Raw genomic sequence first — 25,275 nt, 5'->3', positions numbered from 1 at the left:
AGGACACGCCGGGAGCAGCCGCGCTCTCCCGGCAGCGGCGCGGGCCCCCCACGTGAGGCGCGGCCATGGCGGAGCGGGCGCGCGCGGGGCAGGGCGGGAGCGCCAAGATGGCCGCGCCCGCGTGAGGGGCCGCCGGTGCCGCTCCACGCGCGTCCCGGTGCCCGCGGGAGCCGCCGGAGCGTCCCGGAAATAATGTGGATATCGGGGCCCCATGTCGGAACACTGTGACGAGAGGGCGACGATGATTGCGGCCGGCGACCTGCAGGAGTTCGCGCCGCGGGGCCGCGAGCAGAGCCGGCGGCACCCGAGCGCCCTGAGCCTGCAGCTGCGGCGGCTGCAGCCCGCGCCGGAGCTCTGCTCCTCCGACGGCGCCGCAGGGCTCGTGGGCTCCCTCCGAGAGGTCACCATCCACGACCGGCACCGGGTACGAGCCTTCCTGAGCCGGGGGTTGGGAGGGAAGGGAACTTAAAGCCCGTCCGGTTCCCTCCCGCCGCCGTGGGCTGGGACAGCTTCCATCAGAGCGGGTTGCTCCAAGCCTTCTCCAGCCCGGCCTTGACTTCCAGGGATGGGGCAGCCTCTGACAGGGCCTCACCACCCTCCCAGGGGAGAATTCCTCCCCAATGTCTCATCTAACCCTCCCCTCTGGCAGCAGGAAGCCATTTCCCCTTGTCCTGTCAATCCAGACTCGTGTCCAAGTCCCACTCCAGCTCTCTTGGAGCCCCTTTAGGCACTAGAAGGGGTTTTAAGGTCTCCTTGGAGACTTCTCCAGGTGAACATCCCCAGCTCTGATGGAGATCGAGCCTAAGATTAGATCCATCCATATCCCAGCTCCTCTCTGAGAAGGAGTTTAGGGAGCAAGGGGGTTCCCTCTAAATCTCAGAACTCTACAGAGGGTCTCCCTTACCCATTCCTCCCTGGTTTCCATCAAAATAAATCTAAATGGATCCTGGTTGTCCATTACCGTGGAATGCCAGGGTTTTTTGGGTTGGAAGGGATCTTATGGATCATCTCATTCCACCCCCTGCCATGATCAGGGACACCTTCCACTATCCCAAGGTGCTCCAAGCCCCATCCAGCCTGGCCTGGGACACTTCCAGGGATGGAGCAGACACAACATCTCTGTGCCAGCACCTCGTAACTGGCCAAACTCATCACACCCATGGCTCTTGTGGCTTTCCCTCAACAAACCTCTGTTTTCCAGGAAAGCTGGCAGCTGAGGAAAGGCATCAGTGATGTTGGGGAGGAGGTGGACTACGATGAGGAGCTGTACGTGGCCAGCAACGTGGTCATCTGGAGCAAGGGCAGCAGAAGCCAAGCGTCCGCCGTGTACAAGGCATTCACCGTCGACAGCCCTGTCCTGCAGGTACAGAAATGTGGGAAAGGGGCACTGGGGGAGCCCACAGACCCTTTCCAGACAGGGAACACGGGAAGGTGATGTTGTGTGGGAGCAGCTCGTTCTGGAAAACTGATGATGTTGTGTTGGGTTTCAGGCCTTGTGGTGTGACTTCATTATCCCCCAGGAAAAATCGGAAAAAGCTGATGGTGAGTGTCCTGCTTCTTGTGCTGCTGGCCAAATGCTCAGAGCTCAGCTCCCTTGGCTTGGAATCATGGAATTGTTTAGGTTGGGAAAGCCCTCAGAGGCTGCTGAGTCCGGCTGTTGCCAAGGCCACCACAAAACCACATCCCCAAGTGCCACATCCACGTGCCTTTTATAGCCCTGTGCCTGTGTCAGGGCTGGATACTCTTTTGGGGAAGAAATTTTCCCATTTTCCACCCTGAATCTCCCCTGGTGCAACTTGGGGCTGTTTCCTCTCATCCAGTCCCTTGTTCCCTGGAAGCAGAGCCTGACCCCCACCTGGCTACACCCTCCTGTCAGGGAATTGTGCAGAGCCAGAAGGTCTCCCCTGAGCCTTCTTTTCTCCAGGCTGAGCTTTCTCAGCCAGTCCTTGTTTTCCAGCCCCTTCCCCAGCTCCATTCCCTTCTCTGGACACACTCCAGGAGCTCATTCACCACCGCTTGAAATGTCAGAATTTTCTTTTTGAGTATAAGGGACATCTGGAATGGAGTGAAACTTCACTGTGTAATTGTTTTCTTCCATCCTTTCCAGTGCCAGGCAGTGAGGAAACAGTGGAGAAATGTATCTGCATTTTGCAGAACTCCTGCATAAACGTGCACAGCATGGAGGGGAAGGATTACATCGCTGCTCTGCCTTTCCAGGTAACTTCTGCCATGCTTTTTGTCCACAACTGGTGCATCTGTCCACGTTTACGTTTCCCTGCTCTGCATAAAAAGCCTGAACATCTTATTTTCCTATAAGACCCTCAAACATCATCAACGCAGCACATGGTTGATTTTTTTATCCCACCACAAATCCATATTTTTTTTTTATAGGTTGCAAATGTCTGGCCAACCAAATATGGGTTGTTATTTGAGCGCAGCAGTTCTTCCCACGAGGTGCCTCCAAGTCCACCCAGGTATGGGATGAGGAATTTGGGTGGTTTCCTGTTGGATAATCTAATAAGGAATGGAGGAGTTGGAGGGCAGTGGTGAAAGATCTGTGTGTTTCTGATAGGAAAAGGTGAAATTGGGTGGAAAAGGAGGAAGTTGTGTTTGGCCCTTCCCTGAAAGTGTTCAAGGACAGCTTGGATGGGGCTTGGAGCAACCTGAGATAGTGGAAGTGTCCCTGCCCATGGCAGAGAGTGGAATGGGATCATTTTAAGATCCCTTCCTACCCAAACCATTCTGGGATTTTATTGATGTGCTTCTTCCAGTCTTTTTATCCCATCCCAGTGACTCTGCTTGAGCACACTCAAAGCTGAGTGTTAAAAACTATCTGGGAATGCTGGTCCTGGGAATAGGATCTGGGGAGCACCAGCCTGATTCCATTAAGGTCTGTCCTAGGAATTGATTCCAGGCTGTCAGGGACAGCTGGGAGAGTCACTGAGTGATTGTCATCGAGACATTTTCTCTCAGCTGCTGGATCCAAATTCCGCTTTGGTGGGGATCCCATTCCCTGCTGGGTGGGGATCCCATTCCCTGTAGGCTGAGGCTCCCAGCCCCTGTGGAAGCCCTCTGTGGATCCCAAAGGAAGCAGTTGGACAATGCACTGATGAGCAGCTTTTATCCACTTTTTTTTGTTTTCTCCTGGGATTCTCTAGTCCTTGGAAGAGCTGGGATTAGGAATACAGGTCCTGAAGAGTTGAATCTACTCAGTCAATCCAACAAGCTTTTTGAGATGGAATCTGTGTCCCTGCTGTCACATTCCAGGCTCTGATTTGTCTGGCTTTTCCCTAGGGAGCCTTTGCCGACGATGTTCAGCATGCTGCACCCCCTGGATGAGATCACCCCTCTGGTCTGGAAGTCTGGAGGTACATTGGATGTCACTGGAGTCCCTCCGGGTGGCAGCAAATCCCAGTGTGTCCCTGTATCAAAAAATTCTGGAAGAGTCACTTCCAAGGATGCAGTTAGAGTGGCTGCATGAACAGGGAAGCTGCCCAGGGGAGAAACCCAGATTGTGGACGGAAGAGAGTGTGGGAAATGCTCATAGGATTGTTGTGGGGCTGATCCTTTGGGATGCATCCGTGTTTTCCAGGAGTGTTTGGATCGTCCCGGGTGCAGTATGTGGCTGACCACACGCTGAGGATCGTGTTCCTCAGCGCTGACCCTTCCATTGTGATGACCTACGACACTGTGCAGAGCTTACACACAGTCTGGGCCCTCAGGAGAGTCAAGCCAGAGGTACACGTTCCCTGGGGAATGAAGATCCCTGGAAAACAGCTGTGTGCATTTCCGTGCCCTGATGTGCGTTAGGAATGCCTGGATTTTGGGATTTGTTTCGTTTATAAGAGTAGGATGTTTGGTGGGGCTGGTTCTTTTGGTTTTTAAGACATTTTTTTCCATGGATTTGCCTGGAGCAGGGGGATCATGGGGTCACGGATTATGTTATTAACATATAATTCCATACATTGGACCAGAAGGCTTAAGGAAAGTGGAAAGTAACTTAGTGCCATGAAAACTTTAACAGTGAGGGTTGTGAGGCCCTGGCAGAGCTTCCCAGAGAATCTGTGGCTGCTCCATTCCTGGAAATGTTCCAGGTTGGACAGTGTGCTTGGGATAGGGGAGGGTGTTCCCATGGCAGAGGGTGGAACTGGCTGGGCATTAAGGTCTTTTCCAACCAAATCCTGTGATTTTGTGGAAAAAAAAAAACCAAACATTGGAGCAGTTTCTGTGGGAGTGGAAGAGCAGGGTGGATGGGATTAACTCAGTAGGCTGAGCATGAATTTGTAACATGTAACTGATGGGAAAAGCTGTTGGAAAAGCCTCTCCCTGGCTGTCCTTGCCCACATGCCATTGGTTTTCCTCCCAGGAGCAGAGCCTGGTGCTGAAATTCCCAGAGCAGGGGGGCACCCCCCAGCACATGGCCACCAGCAGCTCCCTGACCGCTCATCTCCGGAGCCTCTCCAAAGGAGACTCCCCTGGGGGCTCCCCTTTCCAGAACTACTCATCCATCCACAGCCAGAGCAGATCCAGCTCCTCTCCCAACCTGCAATCCCGCTCTCCCACCATCTCCAACATGGCTGCTTTGAGGTGAGCACCCACAGCAAATCCCAAAGGATGGCACCCATGGAATAGCATGGACACATTTTGCTCTCCATCTTTCCATCCAAGGCTCTGGTGCCTCTTGTGTTGCAGCACCTGCAGTTTCCCTTGGAATGCCCTCCCTGTGCCATTATCCCAGTAGTACAGGAGGGGAGTGAGGCCTGTGCCAGAGCCAGGAGGCTGCTCTGTCGTGGATCAAGGAATGTCCGTGGGATGTTTGAGTCCCAGGAGTGTTTTGGGCTGGCTTCTCTAAAGAAATTAGAAGGAAGGGGTTAGGAGGGATTTTTGATGGAATGGACCATCTGAAATCCTTTTGAAATCTCATCTGTTGGATTTGGACAGAGATGCCTGGAAAATAATTAGAGAATTGTTTTCCTGTGCTAGAAAACTAAAGGAAATCAACAGTGGTCTAGTTCCTGGTTTATGGTTTGGTTGAGTTTTTGAAGTCAGTGGATAAGCTCCCTGGGGTTCTCCCTGAATTTGAAGATCCACTTTTTGACTGCATCAATATCTGATTTTTCTATGATTTTGAAGATCCCCTCCTCATCCATATCCTGTCTCTGCCTGCAGCCGTTCCCATTCCCCAGCCCTGGGAGTCCATTCCTTCTCTGGAGTGCAGAGGTTCAACTTTTCCAGTAGTGCCCAGTCCCCAAGGAGACCCAGCATTACCCATTCCCCAAACTCCATTTCCAACGACTCCTTCCTCGTGCCGGAGACGGAGCCGATCGTTCCTGAGCTCTGCATCGACCACCTGTGGACAGAAACAGTCCCAAGCATGAGGTCAGCTGGTTTTCTTGGGATGAGAGTTGGGAAGCAGGAATCAAAGTGAAAACACAGCTTATTTGAGTAGTTTTTCTGCAATTGGAGCCATCTTGGAGCCTTCATGGACTTGCACTCCCTGATTTTTTTTTGGGGGGGGGAAATGGTGCTCCCTAAGTGCCCAGCTCCCTTGCAGAGAACTGAGCACCCAGACCAGTTTTTCCTGGTGTGTTATTCCAGGCTTTCTGAATGGTTTCATGGAGTCTCCAAAGGAAAGCAGGTTCTAACCTGGTCCTTGTGTTTCTTTTCCAGAGAGAAGAATTCCCAGGCATCCAAAGTGTTCATTTCCACTGACCTTTGTGGGCAGAAATTCCTGTGCTTTTTAGTGGAATCCCAGCTCCAGCTGAGGTGAGCATTCCTTGGGGACAGGTGAACCAGGAGAAGCACTCCAGAAATTCCCAGCTGGAAGTACATCAGGGCTTTTAATTAACTAGAAAATTAAAAATAAGTTGATTTCTTTTGGGCAAAGCAGGGAAAACAAAGAAGGAAGCACAAAACCCAGAAAAAATTCCAACTGCACTGTTGGAAGTCTGTGTTTTCTTTCTGTAACAACACCCAGGACAAACCTTTTATGTTTCCTGTTCTTTTTAATCCCTAGGTGTGTAAAATTCCAAGAGAGCAATGATAAATCACAGCTGATCTTTGGATCTGTCACCAATATTCCAGCAAAGGATGCAGCTCCAGTGGAGGTACTGTTACCTGTGGAATGTCCTTGTCATGCAGCTGGTGCCTCCTTAATTAAACACAAGGAGCTGAATGTGCTGCTTGATTATTCCAGGGAATTGACACACTGCTGGTTCTGGAAGGCAGTGGGAATCTGGTGCTTTATTCCGGAGTGGTTCGGGTAAGCGACACCTTTTCCGTCCCTAATTTATGTGCAGTGCTGGGAGTTCTGAAGCATCCATAGCATTAATGGGACAATTAAATAATTTTTGTGGGGGGTATTTTTAGAGAAAAACTTAACTATTTTGTTTCCCTTTTCCACCAAAAAGGTGGGAAAGGTTTTTATTCCTGGGCTTCCTGCTCCATCCCTGACAATGTCCAACCCAATGCCTCGGCCAAGCACTCCCTTGGATAGCGTCAGTACTCCATCCAAGCCTTTGAACAAGCACCTGGGGCCCCTGGAAGAGGTAACAAATAAGGAAATATTCTTTTTCTTCTAATGATTGGTGGTTTTTTATCTTCTGAGGTGACTTTTGCAGTTTAATCTTTCCTTCTTGTTTTGTAAATCCTCTGAATAAACTGTATTTAAAGAAGATTTCTGTGGTGCTGCCCTGTTTATTTATTTCTGTTTGCCATAAACCTTCCAAGGCAGGGATTGGAAAGATCTGTAGTCATTTCCAAGATTCTTGTTAGTACTTCAAACCCCACAATTATAGCTGTTCTTTGATCAGATCCACTTTATTTCTGAATTCCACTTCAATTTGAACTCTAAAATGGGCTCGTTTTTCCCACTTTCCAGAGCGTGCTTTTGTCACCAGTTCCGGAATTAAGGGATTCTTCCAAGCTCCATGACTCCCCCTACGTTGAGGACTGCACTTTCCAGCAGCTTGGGACTTTCATCCAAGCTCTGAGGGATCCTGTCCACAACAGAGTAACTTTAGTAGGTATTTTCCTGTCATTTGGGGCAACACTTTTGATAACAAAGATTATTCAAGATAATTCCAAGATTTCCAGTGTTTCACAGAGCTTGCACCTGAATTCCATATCTTAATGTAGCAGAAGCCAAGATTTGGGAATATCTTCACCCACTAAGGAGTTCTGAGTTGATAGAAAATGACTCTACCTGCATTTTCTTGATGCATTTCCTGATTTATTTCCACTTTTGTTGGATTTTCCAGGAGCTCAGCAATAACACCATGGTTCGGATCAGTATTCCTGAAATCGCCACCTCGGAATTAGGTAGGGTTCCAAAGCTTTAGGTGGCTTTTGCTTTGCTTGGGGAAGGGCTGAGGTGCCAGTTCAGACGTGGCTGGTTTCAGTAATGAGCAAAAAAAGGAGTATTTTTCCTTATTTTTGTTCCAAATCGGAGGATTTGTGCTCGACTCAAGGAAGAGCTGTTGGAGTTTTGTGGCTCTATTTAGAGTTGAAAGCAGGCCCAGGAAGATGAACCTTGGAGATTTCCACCACTGATGAAGCAAATCCCAGGACAGCGGAGCTGAGGGATGATTTCCTTCTTTTCCAACAGTGAAAAGATGCCTGCAGGGGGTGAAAGCCATCCTGCCCAAGGAAACAGCTGTGCAGATGTTGGTGAAGTGGTACAACGCCTACAATGCCCCAGGAGGGCCCAGCTACCACTCAGAGTGGAATTTATTTGTCACCTGTCTCATGAACATGATGGGTTACAACACCGAGAGGCTCTGCTGGACACGGAATGTGAGCAAATCCATTCTTCACTTCTAATTTTCAGGCCTGTTTTATTCTGTCTTTATCATGAGGTACATTTACAAGGTGCTGATTATTAAAAAAAAAAAAAAAAAAAAAGGAGATTTGATTCCACCTCAACACGTAACACTGCTATATTAAATTTGGTTAATCTCATACATAATAAATCGATTCTGAGTTTAAACACAGGTCACAGCTCAGATTGTTGTTCCCTAAAGAGGATTTTGTGTTTCTGGGGATTGTTCAGCAAATCCAGAAATACCTCAAGCCGCATCGTGTCCTACTTGGCTTGAGTTCAGATGTTGTGATTCACCTAGGAAACCTTGGTTCCAAAGAAATCGCAAGAAACCCTGGTTCCTAAGAAATCACAAAAAAAACCTCTTTATTTAATTTGATTTTTCTATTTATTTCTTTTATTTTTATTTCTTTTTCTTAAATTTGTTGCAGCTCGATTTTGAAGGATCACTCTCCCCAGTCATTGCTCCAAAGAAGGCAAGGCCATCAGAAACTGGGTCAGATGAGGTAAGAAATGGTTCCCTCTGTTATATTTGGATTGGTTTTTAGGGAAAAAAATTCCTCTGTAACAGTGCTTTGGAATTCCTTTCTGGAAATTATGTTCACCATGGATCGTCTTGTCTTTCTTTCCTGTTTCTTTGCTCTAGGACTGGGAATATCTCCTGAGCTCTGACTATCACAGGAATTTCGAGTCTCATCCCATTGCCAAAGCTCTGCGCCTGGACCCTCTGGAAGTTTCAGCTTCCAGGGATGACTTTTCCCAGAGCCTCAGTTTGGATTCCTCCACCCTCCTTTTCTCCCACATCCCTGCCATTTTCTTTGTTCTCCACCTCATCTATGAGGAGCTCAAACTGAACAGTCTGATGGGAGAAGGACTCCGCTCCCTCGTGGTTCTCCTGGTTCAGCTGGCGAGGTATTCCCACTGGAAAATTGTTTCTTTTGGTGGGATTGCCCAAACTGGAGCAAACCTGCTCTGTATTTGAAGGAAAGGTATATTTAAAACCCTTCCTAATTGTTCCATGGCTCTAAATTCTTCCCCAGTAGCAGCAGCTGCCCAAAGGTGGCATCTAGGAGGTTGGAATGGTTTTTTCCCAGTCTGTGACGCCCCTCTCTCTCATTCCAGGGATTTGAAACTGGAAGCTTACATGGATTATTACTACAGGGACTACCCAGCCCTTGTCAAAACCTCCAGGCAGACCTGCATAATTGACCAGGGTGAGTTCAAGCCTTTGGCTATTCCGTGATACTTGGATAGTCCCTTTGTTTTTAACATTCCCCTCATTCTGGAGGATTATCCCCTGCTTATTCCTTTGAAGTAATTTTTCTTCCTTAAATAGATGCCTTGAGTTTTCATTCCTGTCATAAAATCCCATCTGACAGGAGGGATCTGTAACATTTTGGGGGGAAATCCTGGATTTGTCTTGTTGAAGGAAATGCCGGAGGAATTGGGAATGGTGAGGAATTCTTGTGCCTTTTCCCTGAGCTCATGGTCTTTGCTGTTCATCTTAAGTCCAAACAGGTTTCATGCTCCATCCCTCCTTTTTTTCTGCTGAGCCTCCAAGTATCTTCCAGTGGCTGAGTTCCTGCCTGAAGGGAGAGGGAGTGCAGCCTTATCCCTACTTACCAGGGATCTGTGAAAGGAGCAAACTGGTGGTACTGGTGAGTACTGGGGGACAGGGAAGACAGGGAATGTGCCTTGTTCTGTCAGCACTGCCCTGTGGGCAGGGCTTGCTCCAGCTGCTGAATTTCCTGGGAGTGAAACATCTCTAAAGGGGGGTGAAATAACAGGGGGATTAATTTACTGGATGTATTGGAGCTGAGCAGCTTCACCACTTCTGTGTTTTTCTGTGGTTTGTGCAAAGTAATAATGGAACTTGGAATTATCTGTGTTTAGGGAATGAGAATTCCCCCATTTTTTCTCCTTGGGCATGCCCCAACATCAATATTTAGTCCTGTGAGTGCTGATGGTATCTCCTGGTCAGCATCACTTCCTTACTCATTGATGGGAAAACCCTTCCAACTGGGAGCAGAGGTGTCAAGCCTGAGGTGCCTAAGGAGAAAAACAGGGAGAAAAAGCCAGGATCTATTTTCCTCCTGTCTCTGCCTGATCTGCCCTTGCAGAGCTCAGAGTTAAAAGATCTTCATCAAGCCCACAAGAGCATTTTACCTGGATGTGGTTTTTCCCAGAATTTTCAAAATATAATGACTGATCCCTTGGATTTTGCTGGCTGGACCCAACAGCTTTTCACTTGGAACCTTCACAAAATATCCAAGATGTGGAGGAGACCAAGTGAAAAATGTGTGTGTCCTGCAGGAGAAATGGAATGTGAGAAACACAAGAAGGATAACTGGGAACATGTTTTTCTGTTGGGAAGATATTTATCTTTTATCTCTGGAGCAGTGAGGGAAAATTCAGTGCATTGTTTCAGGGCGGATTTTTTCCCCCAAAATTTAAAGCTTCAAAGTTTGTTGTTGTTCAGTTGTTTCAGTCACCTTTCACAATACACCTGCACCACTTCTGAGGTGGTGTTGCAGTTACTTCCTGCCTGTTTTTCTGGGAAGCAAAGGAATATCAGCCGCCAAAATGACTTTTTTTTGGTATTTCTCCTCCCCAGAGTGTGGCTTTGTACATCCTTGGGGATGAGAGTGCTGTGCTGAATGAGGCCTCCCATTATTTGTACAAGATCACATCAGGTAAGGATGCTTTGACTCCATCCTGGGAGTGTCTCAAGCTTGGAAAACATGGAATTAACACAGCCTTGTCTTTCCTAGGCCAACGGAAGCAGCAGATGGAGCAGGATGACAATCGGTATGGAAACTTTTGGTGCTGTTTTATTGAGTTTGTGACTTCCTGCTGACTTCTGGGTGAGCTTTTATTGGCCTCTCCTTAATTTTCCAGGTGCAATTTCAAATCCAGCACTTCTGTTTCCAGCCTGGCTGAAAAATTGGTCCTTTGGATGACCAGTGTTGGTAAGAGCGAAACAACAACATTCCCGAATAACCCTTGTGCTTGGATAACAGGAAGCACTCTTTGTCTGGGATTGATAACACTTATTTAGGATTTTTTTTTCCCCCCCTCCTTAATTTTAAGGTTTCACCTTGAGGGATCTGGAATCTCTTCCCTTTGGTGTGGCCCTTCCCATCCGGGATGCCATCTACCAGTGCCGGGAGCAGCCGGCCTCGGACTGGCCGGAAGCCGTTTGCCTCCTCATCGGCCGCCAGGATCTGTCCAAGCAGGCCTGGGAAGGGAGCCTGCAGAAGGGAAAATCCGTGAGTACGGCCACAAAGGGATTTCCCAATCCCAGGGTTTGGGCAGAGCAAGCAGCTCAGGGATTTCCAGCTTAATTCCCAAACTGAGGGCGACAAAATGGAGGATTTACATGTTCAAGGGTTTTGGTGTGAAAAGCAACATCCAGCAGGGATGGATAATCATGGATAGCTGGGAAAAAAACTCAAGATAAATCACATTTTTAAATTTAGACAAAAGTTTTATCTCCAGAGCTGTTGGATTCCTCCTCCTCCTCCCATTCTTTGGTGCTTTCTCCAGAGGCTCTGCCATCAAACCATGGCAGAAGGAGAAGGAGGTGGGTATTTGTCAGAGGCTCATTGTGTTGGCATGGCTGGCATCCTCCTTTCCACTAGAAGAGCTGGATTTGGAAATACACTTGCCACATTTCTCTTTTTTTCCCAAAAAAGGTTTTAGTTATTTGTATCTTGAGGTAAAATGATTTAAAAAACAATGTGATGTTTTTCTCTTCCTTCTGATGGTGGCTATCACCAGCATCCCAAGGAATTGTTTCTCACTGAAATGTCCTTTGTTGAAAACCAAAAATCTTCCTAAAGCTGGCATAAAACCCCATCATGGCAAAAGATTGGAGCCTTTTCCAAAGTCAGGAATTGGAATTGAAATCTCAAGTCCATCTTGGTCAAGATCCTTTTTTGCTGTCTCAGCTTTGGAAGGGATATTAAAGTTATTCCAGTTTTCTGCAGCAAAGGCTTTATGACTAATTGCATATTAAAACTGTAATTAATTTGGCAGAAAGGTTCATTAACTCCAGGTCAAACTCCCACCTGCCACCACACGAAAAATCCTTTTTGTTTGCTGCTGGTGGAAGCTGTGCCCAACCGAAACCCTCACAAATCATCGAAAACGATGATAAATTTGATTTTATCACTGACTTTATAACAATGCCTCGAATTGATGTGACCTTAAAAGGCCAAAGTGAGCTTCAAACCCCAAATTGTTTGTCATTTCTCGGAGGGCAGGGTGGAGTTTCCTGTTTCAGAACGGACGCTGCTGCTCTGGGTGGTGCAGTTGTGTGTTGAGATTGAGTGTGGATTTACCAGAAGAAATTGAGTGTCATCCATCAGCTCTTCATTTACTTGCCTTCCAGGGGCAACATGTTCCCAGAGAACCACGGGAAGATCTGCTCCCTTTGGGTCCTCTCATCACTTGTGTGATGTGAGCAAACAGGAGAGCAGAGTTTTAGAAAAGCATTTCTTAAATCTTGCATGGAAAAAGGGTTTTCCAAGAGTCCTCCTAAGCTTTAGTGCTTTTCTGTTCATGTGTGGAAGTTCCAAAACCATTCTGGTGCTGTGATGAATCCCAAGTTTTCTGATAGTGAGGAATTTTGGGATTTTCTGCTGTGCGGGCTGTTTGTTTTAATGGGTAATTTGCTTTTCCAAGGTGGTTGTGGAGGGAATCCAAATTGATGTGTGGAAACATCAACACTTTAAAAAATAACACAGGGTTTGGAGCAGAATCTGCAGAACAGCAGCTCTGGTTGGACTGATCACAAATTGGGATAATCACGAACTGGGCTGATGGAGTAGGCAGGGAAAGGGAAACCCTTTCCTACAACTGCTCCAAAACAAGGAAAGATTTTGAAAGGATAAGAACTTCATCACACGTCACCTCCTCAATGCATTTGGGGTGTCATATCCTCTTGTCTTTAGTTATTTATCCCATTTGGTTGTGCAGAAGTACTTGATTTCCATCTTTGGAAATCCTCCAGGCCTTTTAATTCCTGTAAGGAGCATGGGAATGCTGTGACCCTCCATCGGTGTGTCCATCCCTCCTGTGTACAGACCCATCACATTGTGCTGGGTGAGTTCAGGTTGTGGTGCCTTCCTGACAGTTTTCCCCTCCCCTGGAATTGTCTTTTCCCTTTCCCTTGCAGTCCGTGGGCACGGTGCTGTCCTCGGACATTCCGTCAGCGGCCGAGTCGGAGGAGGATGAGGATGGCATGAACGACATGAATGAGGAGGTGATGTCCCTGATCTGGAGCGAGGACCTGAGGGTGCAGGAGGTGAGGAGGCTCCTCCAGAGCGCCCGGCCCGTCCGCGTCAACGTGGTGCAGATGCCAGAGGCCAGTGACCACGAGTACATCGAGGAGAAGGAAAACAGGTAAGGAGTCCTGGAAGCATGGAATGGCTTGGCTTGGGTTGGGTTTGGATGGACCTTAAAGCTCATCTCATTCCAAGCTCTGCCGTGGCCATGGATACCTTCCACTACCCCAGGTTGCTCCAAGCCCCAACCACTGTGGCCTTGGAAATTTCTCCATTTCCAGCTGTTTCTATTCCCCAGTATTTCATTCAGCTGCAAGGTTGTGGGGATATTTTTGGAAGCTCAGAATCTAATTAAAAAAAAAAAAAATCCTAATCCAAGTCTTTGGAGTTGCGTGGATCAAAGCTCTGCTGCGTTGGAGTAGGGGGCTCTTGGGAAGGACAGACAGCACATTGAGTTCAGCTGGGGTTGAAGGGATTTTGTAGCACTTTCCTCTGCCCAAAAAATGTGAAATATAAGCAGGACCTCCTGTGTAGAGACCAAACCATCCATGCCCTGCCTAAAGCCTGAGAACCCTTTGTGATAGGCTGGTCTTGAGACAGGGGACCTTGGAATTCCACAGAAAGCACATTCACTGTCCCATCCCATTCCTTTGAAACCTGTGTCCAGTGGCCTCGATTATCCCTGTCCTGCTTTATTCACTTTTGGGGGGGGGGGGTTGAAAACCTCTTCTATAAAAACCAAATTAAAAAGCAAACCCGAGAACACCATTACCCTGCAACATGTTCTGAGTCTGACCTAGGGAGCTGAGTAATCTTAGGAGTTTAGAAAGTGTTTCCAGACTAAATCGTAGAGAATTGTGGTCGGCATTCTTGGAAGCACCTTATCGCCTCTGTACGCGGGTTATTACTCGGTGTTATCACCACTCATTGCAGGATCCCGCAGGGCAACCACCTTTTCTTGGCTTTCTCCCCTCACCTCGCTTCCAGCGCGGCTGGGAAGTGTCTGTGGAATGGATTTATTGAACCAGCTTTAAGGGAAAAGTAGTGCCAGGTTCCAACAGCCAAAAGGTATCTTGGAGATGAACCTTGTAAGGACCAAAGATTTGGTTCAAAAGGAGAAGGGAGGAGTCACAATGAGGGAAAAATGGTTCTATCCAGTGCCCGTTGTTTGTAGGTGTTTATATTTGGGAAAATTTTCCATGTGGTTTTTGGATTCACCTCCCCACCAGGTTGCTGCAGCTGTGCCAGCGAACCATGGCACTCCCAGTTGGACGAGGAATGTTCACCCTGTTCTCCTACCATCCTGTGCCTACGGAGCAGCTGCCCATCCCTAAGCTGAACCTCACTGGTATGTTGGTCAGGGGTTCCTTCCCAGTCCATCCCAGAGCAGGATGGGCTTTCTTCCAGCTGTTATCCTATTACAGTCATTTTTATAGCATCTTCTCCACCAAGGATTTCACGGCTCAAGTGTGGGTTTTGTGGGGAAGCAGCTCCTTTGGGCTTTGAATCTGCCACCTAGAATGGTGGAAGATCCTTCTGGAATGGTCAGGGCCGGTGTTATCAAACACTGAAACCTTTGATTAGGTACAGAAGGAGAGAGGAGTGGAAAAATGGCATAAGCAGTGCTGAGGTCATACAGGATGGAGATCCTGCAAAGGGCTGTCCTGACATTCCTGAACATTCTTGGATCGGAACCGTTCCCTCTCTTGGCACTGGATGAGGAGCTTGGCTTCTCCTGACCGCTGTTACCCCCTCTCCCATGGCAGGCCGTGCCCCTCCGAGGAACACCACTGTGGATCTGAACAGTGGGAACATCGATGTCCCGCCCAACATGGCCTGCTGGGCCAGCTTCCACAACGGCGTGGCCGCCGGCCTGAAGATCGCTCCCGCTTCCCAGATCGACTCCGCCTGGATCGTCTACAACAAGCCCAAAATCGCCGAGCTGGCCAACGAGTACGCGGGGTTCCTCATGGCCCTGGGCCTCAACGGGCACCTCACCAAGCTGGCCACCCTCAACATCCACGACTACCTGACAAAGGTGAGGAGTTCTGGCACATCCAAGAGGCAGATCCCGGTGGGATTGGATTCTTTAGGCAAAACAAGGAAGGTTTTTTTGATCTGCTGCATTGGGAGTTTCCTGGTGTGGGAGAATGTCTGAGTTGCTTTGTTGTGGTCATGGTGCATGGTTTGGGTTGGAAGGATCCTTTCTCAGTGTGAGGAAGGACTTCTTTCCAAGTAAGTAAGTTCTCCACCAAGGAAGTGGTGGAGAACTGGCTGTCCAGGGAGGGCATGGAGCCTCTGAATAAACTCCATTCCAAAGCCACCTGGATGCATTCCTGTGTCACCTGCTCTGAGCGAGCAGGGGGGATAGACTGGATGATCTCCAGAGGTCCCTTCCAATCCTAAATATTCTGGCATTCTGCAAAATGAGTAACCTCCATTTCTGTTCAAAGATTTCCAGCAGTGTTACCACCAGATCTCTCCACCCTGCACACAGCTCATTGGGATAGGCCACTGGAGCACTGGGACAGGGGTTTTCCCATTCCTCACTGGGAATGTGCCTCACTGCTCCTTGTCCCCTTTACCCAGGGCCACGAGATGACGAGTATCGGGCTCCTGCTCGGCGTCTCCGCTGCCAAGCTGGGCACCATGGACATGGCCATCACCCGCCTGCTGAGCATCCACATCCCTGCCCTGCTGCCTCCCACCTCCACGGAGCTGGATGTGCCCCACAACGTCCAGGTGGCTGCCGTGGTCGGCATAGGCCTGGTCTACCAGGGCACTGCCCACAGGCACACTGCTGAGGTGCTGCTGGCTGAGATAGGTGGGTGCCAACGCTGGAAAAACAGGATGAGGGCTGGGATAGTCGCCGTGTGCACCAGGGAGTTGGGATTGTGACCTTGGCGCCTTTTCCCACCACATTTTCTTCCCATTTTCCCAAACCTCATGGTTCCTCTTGGGAGCTTGTGCAGCATAAAAAGGAAAGTCACTGGGTTTAGGAAAAGAAAGGTGGCAGCATCATTACTGTTTCTAGTTCTTCCACCTGGAAATTTGGTGTCCTAAATTCCCATGTTTGGAATTTTAAGGGTTTTTAACCACTAGGCCTTAAGAGCTGAAGTGAACAGCAGATTTGTGATCTCACTTGTGCTCTTGTAACAGCTTTTCTCCATGTTTACATGGGACTATACTTGGAGACTGTGTGGTTTATTTGACGGGGAATGGGATAAATTTTAAGGGTGAGATTGTTGTGTTTCTAGAAATTGGGTATGTGCAATCCTTTTTTAGCAGCAGCATTTGGATTGGTGCAGGATCTTAAAGTATCCTCAGTTAAACTTGGCATTTTTATGGCGTTTTCACTATGGCTCTAAACTCCAACCATGACATTTAGGAGGGAGTTGCTATTTGGGAGTGGATGGATGAACTGCAAGCTCTTTGCCATTCCACTGAGGACTTCCCTAAAGATGGACAGATATTTTTTTTCTCCTTTCAGTAGGAATTGAGCAATAAGCTGGGATTTTCAAAGATGAATTTTGCTGGTTTGGTTTCTCCAGGGCGTCCCCCCGGCCCAGAAATGGAATATTGCACGGACAGAGAGTCCTATTCCCTGGCATCAGGGCTGGCCTTGGGAATGGTGTGCCTTGGGGTAAGTCAGCTGCAATTAGGAGACTCATTATCCACTGGGATCTTGGCATTCCAAGAGCTGTTCCATCCTTGGCTCCCTGCTGCCTGTGGGTTTTTCTCCTAGAGGAAGGCACTTCCATGTTTTCCTTCTCTCCATTCCTTAGCATGGCAGTAACCTGATTGGGATGTCAGACCTCAACGTTCCCGAGCAGCTCTACCAGTACATGGTGGGGGGACACAGGAGATTCCAGGCAGGAATGCACAGGGAGAAGCACAAATCTCCCAGTTACCAAATCAAGGTACGTGGTGCCAGTGCTGCCTCATTAAAGCTGGAATTCTGGGAGATGTCTCCATGACTTTGGGAGCATCATTCCTTTCCAAGTGAACCTGTGGGAAGTGTTCCCTGTGTTTTCCCAGGAAGGAGACACCATCAACGTGGATGTGACGTGTCCAGGTGCCACCCTTGCACTTGCCATGATTTACCTGAAGACCAACAACAGGTATTGGCCAGGGAATTCCTGCAGGGTGAAACTGCCTTAGTGTTGGCTCTGCTGAGGTTTGGAATTGCTGGAATGTGACCTGGAAACCCTCTTCTTTTGCCATGCCCTGCAGATCCATTGCTGACTGGCTCAAAGCACCAGACACCATGTATCTGCTGGACTTTGTCAAACCAGAATTCCTTTTGTTGAGGGTAAGATTTCCCCTGGGTTCATTCCTCGTCTATTTAAATGATGTTTAGGAATTCCAGCCCAACATGCCCACCGTCCAGAATTCTTTGCTTCCCATCCAAACTCACCCCTTCCAACAGTTCCTCTTTGGAGTGTGGCAGCTTTCTTGCCATGGAGACAGAATTTAGGGAGAAATAGATGAAAGACAAAATTTATGGGGAATGTCACATTAATTTTTAGGTGTATTTTTATAGCTTTTCCCAATTCCATAGATAAATTTTCTCCCTTTTTCCAGACCCTGGCTCGATGCCTGATTTTGTGGGATGACATCCTGCCCAATTCCAAGTGGGTCAACAGCAACGTGCCTCAGGTAGGTGTTTGTTTATGTGTGGTGTGTTTGCTTCTCAATTTTACACCTCCCTGGGTTGTTTTCCATGTGGGTATTTCCATAGTCATGTCAGGAGCACAAGGAAATGAGCATTAACATGACAGAGGTGACTGTCCCCTGGGATCCCTGGATTTTAGGAGCCCCAGGGACTGGAAAGGAGATGATTGAGGAGAGATGGGATTGTTCCAGACACAAAATTATGTCAGGGAAAGGAAAGGATTAAACTTCTCCCTGCATTGCCAGGTCCAAAACTGGTGCATGGAGGAATAACTTCCCAACAGTGGAATCAGTGATATTCCAAGATATTGTATGGAATTTTTAAGACCTATAAGATCTACAGGATGCTGATGGTCTCTGTTGGGGAAAAAACAGCCTTTCCTTCCCTTAGACCTGTTTGGTATCACTTATGAGCTCTTGATGGCCAGAGTTTCAATGAGTCATCAGTTTTCCCTTGGATTTATTTTCCTTTCCTGCTTTTTACAGATCATAAGAGAGAACATTATCTCTCTTCATGCAACAGAGCTGCCTTCTTCTGAAGACCTGAGCTTGGAAACACTGGCGTGAGTGTCCCAAAAACCTCCTCCGAGGGAATTTTACTGTCCTGTAAAGCAGAGTTTTGTTATATGGGATATCCTATAAAGGATGAGCCTCTTTCCTTTTATTTTTAAGGGATGAAGGGGTTTGTGCTGTGTATTCAGATGAGGAGAAGAGGAGCATTTAGTCATATCCTGTTTGTGTTGTTCCTTAGGCAAGCTCACGTCTACATCATCGCCGGAGCGTGTTTATCCCTGGGATTTCGTTTTGCTGGCTCGGAAAATCTGGCAGCATTTCAGTGCCTGGTAAGAGGAGGATTATTTGATTCCAATCACTTCCCAGGGAGCTGTCACACCTTTTGGATCCATATTCACTAGGCATTCCTTTTCTTTCTAGTACAAATACGCCACGGATTTCCTGAAGTGCTTGTCGGCTCCGACAGCATCCATAGTAAGTTTTTCCAAGCAAAAAGATGGCTTTGTGTGATCCTCAGCAAAACCTCAATGGAAACCAACCCAGCCCTTTTAATTTCCTGGATTACACATGATATATAGGATGTGGCATAGCTGCACATCATTGAAGGATTTTGCTGGCTCTCCCTCCTTTTGGGGAATGTGGTTTTCAAGCTCGGGGTAGAAAGTGGTGGATCATCCCACCTGGAATGTGCTGTTGGCCATGGAATTGTGATGAAATCTCTCTGTTGTGCTTGAAGACAGGTCACTATAACCTGGAAACGTGCCTGAGTGTCCTTCTCCTGGCCCTGGCCATGGTCATGGCCGGCTCTGGGAACCTCAAAGTGCTCCAGCTCTGCCGTTTCATGCACAAGAAGACGGGGGGAGAGATGAACTACGGCTTCCACCTGGCTCACCACATGGCTTTGGGGCTCCTCTTCCTGGGAGGAGGAAGGTAATGAGCCTGCTCCAAAGGCACATCTCAACCCTTATTTCCATTTCCTCCATTTCTCTTTTTTTAATACATGGATGCACGAAGGCGTCTTCTGTTGGCAGAGAAAGTCTTGTTGTCTTTGTGCACTTTTGGAAATTCCTTTCCTCATCCCACCAAATTATTTTGGCCTCCTGTGTTTTTTAGAAGGAAATCTGATTTTTTTCCTACAGATATTCCCTGAGCACTTCCAACTCCTCCATTGCTGCTCTTCTCTGTGCTCTGTACCCTCACTTCCCTGTTCACAGCACGGACAATCGGTAAGGCTTCCATGGGGATCCCTTTTCCTTCAGCTGAACCATCTTCTTACAAAAGACAAATGATGGATTTTTACCAAAAATCAATTTCTGAAGGTTCTCCATAAAAAAAAAAAAAAAAAAAAAAAAAAAAAAAAAAAAAAGTGGGAAATGGAAGAAGTAAATGACAATGGTAGGGATCTTTGGGCAGCGAGGAAACACCAGCTCTGCTGTGCTGCTGTGATGTGGCTGCTCCAGTTTGCTTAGCTGGAAAGATTTTTGTGGAAGATCTGTCCATTTATGACCTTTAATTACTTTTGCTTCTGCTCCATTAAGCCCTGTTCTGTTAATTAACCAATACCATGGCTACAGGAGCTGTATTTGGGTGTGGAGCAGGAATTGGGTTCGTTCTGGGATCGTTCCTAGCCCATGCTGAGCTCCCGGTTCCCACCCCAGGTACCACCTGCAGGCTCTGCGTCACCTGTACGTGCTGGCGGCCGAGCCCAGGCTCCTCACTCCCGTGGACGTGGACACCAACACCCCCTGCTACGCCCTCATAGAGGTCACCTACAAGGTAACGTGGCTGAGAGGCCCCGAGGGGCTGTGGGATGACCAAACACTCGGATTTATCCCAGTTTTCGTTGGAGCGGCCTCCAGTCTTGGGTTTGGTTTCAAGCTGTGGTGGAGACGAGGTGAATTCCGCACAAATAAGTGAAGGGTTGGGCTGAACCCACTCACACCTCAGGTGTGCTTTGGTTGCACCTGGAGAGCAGAAGGGAGGACAGGGAGAGTCACCAGAGTCTTCTAGGGTGTCCTGACTGACCCAGGTTCTTCTCCCTCTTCAGAAGGATTTCCAAAGGCTCAGAGGTAGCTGGAACCATTTGTGGTTTTCCAGGCCTTCTCCTAATTCTGAGATGAGCAACTTGGAGCTTCTCCTTGGTGCTTCCATCAGGTGTCCTTCAGGGAAGAGTCCTTTCTGTGGGATTTATTTTATATGGGAGAAGGGAGATGCTCAGAATTGAGTTCCTGGAATTTTTAGGGGGAAGAGGTGCGTCTCTGTGATTCTGGCAAGGATTCTCCATGTTCCCATTACAGCTTGCTTCCCAAACCTTCACGTTTTGGCCTTGCCCAGTGTTAGGTGTTCATCCATCCGTCCATGGAAAATACAGCTTGGGAAGTCCATGTTTCCTGACTTGAGTCCTGTATTTACTTAGGCACAGAACCCCCTGCCTGCTGCCAGGGCAGTTGTTCCCCACGAGGTGCCCTTTTCCTTCCTTTTCCCATGGAAATGAGCATTTCTAACCTGTGGCTCCCGTGATGTTTTGCAGGGCACGCAGTGGTACGGGGAGGCCACCGAGGAGCTGATGGCACCCACGCTTCTCCCAGAGCTCCACTTACTGAAGCAGGTAGAGGAAATCTCTGTTTTAATGGAAAATCACCTGGATTTTGCATCACAGGTCTCAAGAGCTGAGATCTGATGGGTTTTGATTCCTTATCCTGACTCTGGATGACATTGTCCCATTATGATTCCAAAGACAATTCTCTGTCTTCTGTCTTGATCAAGATCTCCCAAGATCTGATGCAGCAGGGAATTCCCTGTAGGAGACACAAGCCTCCTCCTGAATTTTCTGTGTGGGCAACACTATAAAACAACCCTGAAAAAAAAAAAAAAAGTAGAAGCCCCTTAATTCAGTGATTCTGGTTATATTTAGTAATAAAATGTTTCTATTGACAGATCAGAGTGAAGGGCCCCCGGTACTGGGAATTATTAATAGATTTAAGCAAGGGAACGACTCATCTCCAGTAAGTGTTTTTTAATGCTCAACTGAATCATGACCTCGTAGTAATCGTATTTCATGGTTTTTTTAAACCCTCCCACAGCTCTGGGTTGAAACCTGGGTTTCATCAAGTCACTGTTGTGCATCTGACAGCACTTTAGGGGGGAAGAAAGAAACTGCAGAGTTGGGTTTCACCCATTGAGGTGAATAATTCATGCAAAAAAACAGGGTCGGGGAAAACCTGATAGTAAAACCCACAGAGGCTGGCAGTGGGATGGAGGCACCAGAGAGCAGCTACAACTCATGGTTTTGGTTTGGTTTTGAGTGGTGGTGATATCACATTTCCCAGACTGTTGGGGACTGTTACAAAGCCCTGTGAAATGCTTTTTCTTGTGTCACCCCATGTCACAAAGTGCCGCCCACCCTCGTGACGCGCTCGAAACGTGGCGGGCAGCTGTGGGAACCGGAGATTTTACCGGAACACAGGATCTGGGGTGGAGGGAGGGTGTGGAAATCACTCTCATCTTTGCACTCCCCAGTGAGGGGTGGGAGAAACCAGCTCGATCTTTGCTCAGCAACGGGGTGTTTTTGGGTCATTTACTTGCCATTGATCAGTCCCACAATCATTTAGTTTGGAAAAGACCTCCAAGATAATGAGTCCAATCATTGATTGCCCTCTTGTCCAGTGGAAGGATTAAATTGAGCTCAGTCCATTAGTGCAGCATGCTTTGGGTTGGGAGGGATTTAAGGATCACCCAGTGCCACCCCTTCCACTACCCCAGGTTTCTCCAAGCCCCATCCAACCTGGCTTTGGACACTTCCAGGCATGGGGCAGCTGCAGCTTCTCTGGGAAACCTGTGCCAGGGCCTCCGCACCCTCGCAGGGAAGAATTCCTTCCCAATATCCAGTTTGAACTTCCTCTCTTTGAACTGGTTCTGTAAATGGGCCCTGTTGTGGCATTCCAGGTCGATCCTTTCCAAGGGTGGCATCCTGTACGTGAAGCTCCGGGCTGGGCAGCTCTCCTACAAGGAGGATCCCATGGGATGGCGCAGCCTCCTGGCACAGACCGTCACCCACCGCAACTCGGAAGCGCGGGCCTTCAAGGTACTGATCCCAGGGTGCTTCCTGCCAGGAATGCTGCTGAGGGACGGAATTCTGGTGGGCTTTCACAGGACAACCATGTGTTGGTGCATCTGCCGTGGGCAGACACGAGTGTTGGACACGTCCTGCCCATGAAGTGCTTGATCATGCAATCTGTTAGGGTGGAAAAGTCCTCCAGGGTCATGGAGTCCAACCTTTACATCGTTGAATCCAAATTTTAGATCATGGAGTCCAGCCTTTAGATCATGGAATCCAACTTTTAGATTGCATCCAGCCTTTAGATCACGGAGTCCAACCTTTAGGTCATTGAATCCAAATTTTAGATCACTGAGTCCAGCCTTTAGATCATCTAGTCTAGCCTTTAAATTGAGTCCAGCTTTTAGATCGTTGAATCCAACCTTTAGGCATGGATTCCAACCTTTGGCGTGGGTTCCAGTTTTCTCCCTTGTGTTCCGGACACTTTGGAAATCAGTTGTTGCTACCTTTGTGCATAAATTCAAAAAGTTCATTTTGATCCCTTTTTTTTTCCAGCCAGAAGCAATTTCCGCTTTCACTTCCGATCCCGCTCTCTTTTCCTTCGCCGATTATTTTTGCAAACCGACTATGGACATGGGCCAGGTAGGATGTGTTGGTGTGGACCAACACTTATTCCATGGATAAAAACTAGGGAAAACCTGCCTTAAACTCTAGAGCAGAATTTAGCCCTGCAATCAGCAGGAGCAGGGAATATCCTGCAGGATGTTGTGTAATACAGTGGTGATCCTCTGATTCCTGTTGGTTTGATACTGGGGTTTTTTGTCCCATTCCTTGAGGAATGTGTTAACAAATCCAGAGAGCCATGAAACATTTAGGGGAAGTCACAGAAGGTGTTTTTTATGGAATTTCTTTTAAAATTATTTAAGGGAGGACATAAAACCCAGTTTAATTATCCCAAGGAAGAAGTCAAGTGGTATCATTAATTATCCCAAATTCCTGTGATGCCACTGCATGGATTAACTTCAGTTAATGAATCAGTTAATTAATTCCAGGCAGGAACCTGGAATAAATTGTGCTTGACACCTGTCTTTCTTCAGAAACAGGAAATCCTGGATCTTTTCTCCTCCATCCTTTACGAGTGCGTGACCCAGGAGAATCCAGAGATGCTGCCCACGTACATCGCCATCGACCAGGTAGGAAACTCCTGTTCCTGTTGGAAACAACACTTTTTCCCACTTCTTGGGGGGCAATAGTGGCCATTCCATGTGCTTTTCCAGAGGAGTGAGGGCAGGGGTTGAGGAGTAATTTGCTTGTTTCATTCCTGCTCCGATTCCCGCTGCCAGGCCGTGAGGAGGCTGGAAAGGCGGGAAATGTCCGAGACCTTTGAGCTGTGGCAGATGAAGCTGGTGCTGGAATTCTTCAGCTCCCGGAGCCACCAGGAGAGGATGAGCAGGAATCCAACCCGAGGGCTCTTCATGAACTCGGAATTCCTGCCAGTGATGAAGTGCACCATAGATAACACCTTGGATCAGTGGCTTCAAGGTAAGGAGGAATTTCAATCCAACCAGTGTTGGAATCCTGGAATGGTTTGGGTAGGAAGGGACCTTAAGGACCATCTCATTCCATCCCCTCTTGCTCACCTGGTTCTTGTCTTGCTAATCCATTTTGATTTTTGCCTCAAAAGTGTGGAAAACTGATGAGGGAAGGGAGGGTGTTTTCGGTGTGGTGTGGAACATTCCCTGTAGAATTGTGTTTGCCTGGAGTGATGGGGGGTTTTTAGCAGGGAAGGTGATGTTTCCCAGGGAAAATTCCTTCCTCATCTTGCACAGGGAGAATTTTCCCAGAGCAAAAGGGAAAAGGGTGACCACAGCAGGGTCGCCATGGCAGAAGGAAGGAGGTCAGAAAACAACCTCCCAAGCCCACCTTCTGTGGGCAATGGAGACTTCAGTGGGATCTATCTGTGGAAATCCTGCTTCCCAAATGTCACCAAAGATATTCCTTGTCCCTTGCAGCCGGAGGGGACGTGTCCCTGCATTCCTACCTGAGCGGGCAGGCTCCAGAGGAATCCCAGCTGAGCATGCTGGCGTGCTTCCTGATTTACCACTCTGTGCCCACACCGGGGCAGCTGGCAGCTGGAGGCCTGGAAGGTGAGTCTGGAACTGGAATTTGGGGAAATCCCGGATCCTTTCACTGGGCAGCTTTTCCTTGCTCTCCAGCAGCCTGGGAATACACCAGTCCTGAGGTTACTAAGGGAAAAGAAAGGCAGCTGGACCTTAATTTTGGGAGCTCTGTTCCTTGCTTAGGGCTGGGGCAGCAATGTCACCACATCCATGAGGGATCAGGGGCCTATCCCGGGAATCCTGTGTGGGCCACAGACTCCTGTGTCTGGGCATGGAAGATTCCAGTTACCTGTTACACAACTCTCTTCTGGCTGTTCTTTTCCTCTGTGTTCTCCTTCTTCCTGGATTTGGGATCCCTTTTCAAAGAGATTTGAGATCTCTGGTAGAACTTCACTTTCCAACCAGCGCACAACAAACGGATCCATGGGATGACACCTCCAGAGCTCTCTGGAGCTTCCCCCTCCAATTTTGACAAAACTTTTCTCATTTTTACACTTTTCCTTTGCTTTGGATGTTTTTAGGGAGCAGGAACTTCTCGGAGCTGCTGCTGAAGCTGAGGAGGCTGCACGTGCCCGTGCGGGCGCTCCTGCGCCTGGCCCCGCTGCTCCTCGGGAACCCCCAGGCCATGGTGCTCTAGTCCCACCAAGCTTCCCAAAATTCTCCTTCTTTTTGTACCTTCCCAAACAGCAGACTCACCCCCAGCTGTGGCAACCCACGACCAGGAGTTATTTATAAATTGTTATGAGGAATTTAAAAAAAAGAGCTATAAAAGTGAGGTCATAATAAATTTACTTTTGTAACGAA

General features: G+C 48.2%; 1 protein-coding gene across 1 annotated transcript; it reads left to right on the top strand.

The window, feature by feature from the left end:
- The first annotated feature begins 208 nt into the window (after positions 1-208).
- On the top strand, positions 209-25,275 carry ANAPC1 (anaphase promoting complex subunit 1). The gene is made up of 47 exons (XM_066546084.1): positions 209-424; positions 1,202-1,363; positions 1,491-1,542; positions 2,108-2,217; positions 2,392-2,474; positions 3,295-3,368; positions 3,593-3,738; positions 4,367-4,587; positions 5,170-5,379; positions 5,671-5,766; positions 6,017-6,107; positions 6,197-6,262; positions 6,411-6,548; positions 6,881-7,021; positions 7,260-7,320; positions 7,607-7,794; positions 8,251-8,325; positions 8,466-8,731; positions 8,942-9,033; positions 9,329-9,477; positions 10,434-10,512; positions 10,591-10,627; positions 10,718-10,788; positions 10,910-11,088; positions 12,999-13,225; positions 14,337-14,455; positions 14,874-15,145; positions 15,697-15,931; positions 16,659-16,750; positions 16,893-17,027; positions 17,146-17,228; positions 17,341-17,419; positions 17,692-17,766; positions 18,268-18,344; positions 18,533-18,623; positions 18,715-18,768; positions 19,031-19,224; positions 19,434-19,520; positions 19,953-20,070; positions 20,825-20,902; positions 21,232-21,299; positions 22,240-22,378; positions 22,907-22,993; positions 23,449-23,544; positions 23,695-23,893; positions 24,364-24,498; positions 24,993-25,275. Exons 1-47 carry the CDS (start codon positions 212-214, stop codon positions 25,106-25,108), a joined length of 5,856 nt encoding a protein of 1,951 aa, XP_066402181.1. The 5' UTR covers positions 209-211; the 3' UTR covers positions 25,109-25,275.

Source organism: Molothrus aeneus, chromosome 3 (genome assembly GCF_037042795.1).
Source record: "Molothrus aeneus isolate 106 chromosome 3, BPBGC_Maene_1.0, whole genome shotgun sequence".
NCBI classification, from domain to species: domain Eukaryota; kingdom Metazoa; phylum Chordata; class Aves; order Passeriformes; family Icteridae; genus Molothrus; species Molothrus aeneus.
The sequence above is the reverse complement of the archived record's forward strand: the minus strand, read 5'-3'. Positions and strand labels throughout refer to the sequence as shown.

Excerpts from the sequence above, each read along its gene's own strand:
- ANAPC1 (XM_066546084.1), top strand. The coding sequence starts at position 212 with ATGTCGGAACACTGTGACGAGAGGGCGACGATGATTGCGGCCGGCGAC. Across the intron at positions 7,022-7,259 it reads TCCACAACAGAGTAACTTTA|GAGCTCAGCAATAACACCAT; the intron begins GTAGGTATTTTC and ends TGGATTTTCCAG. Across the intron at positions 20,071-20,824 it reads TCATAGAGGTCACCTACAAG|GGCACGCAGTGGTACGGGGA; the intron begins GTAACGTGGCTG and ends GATGTTTTGCAG.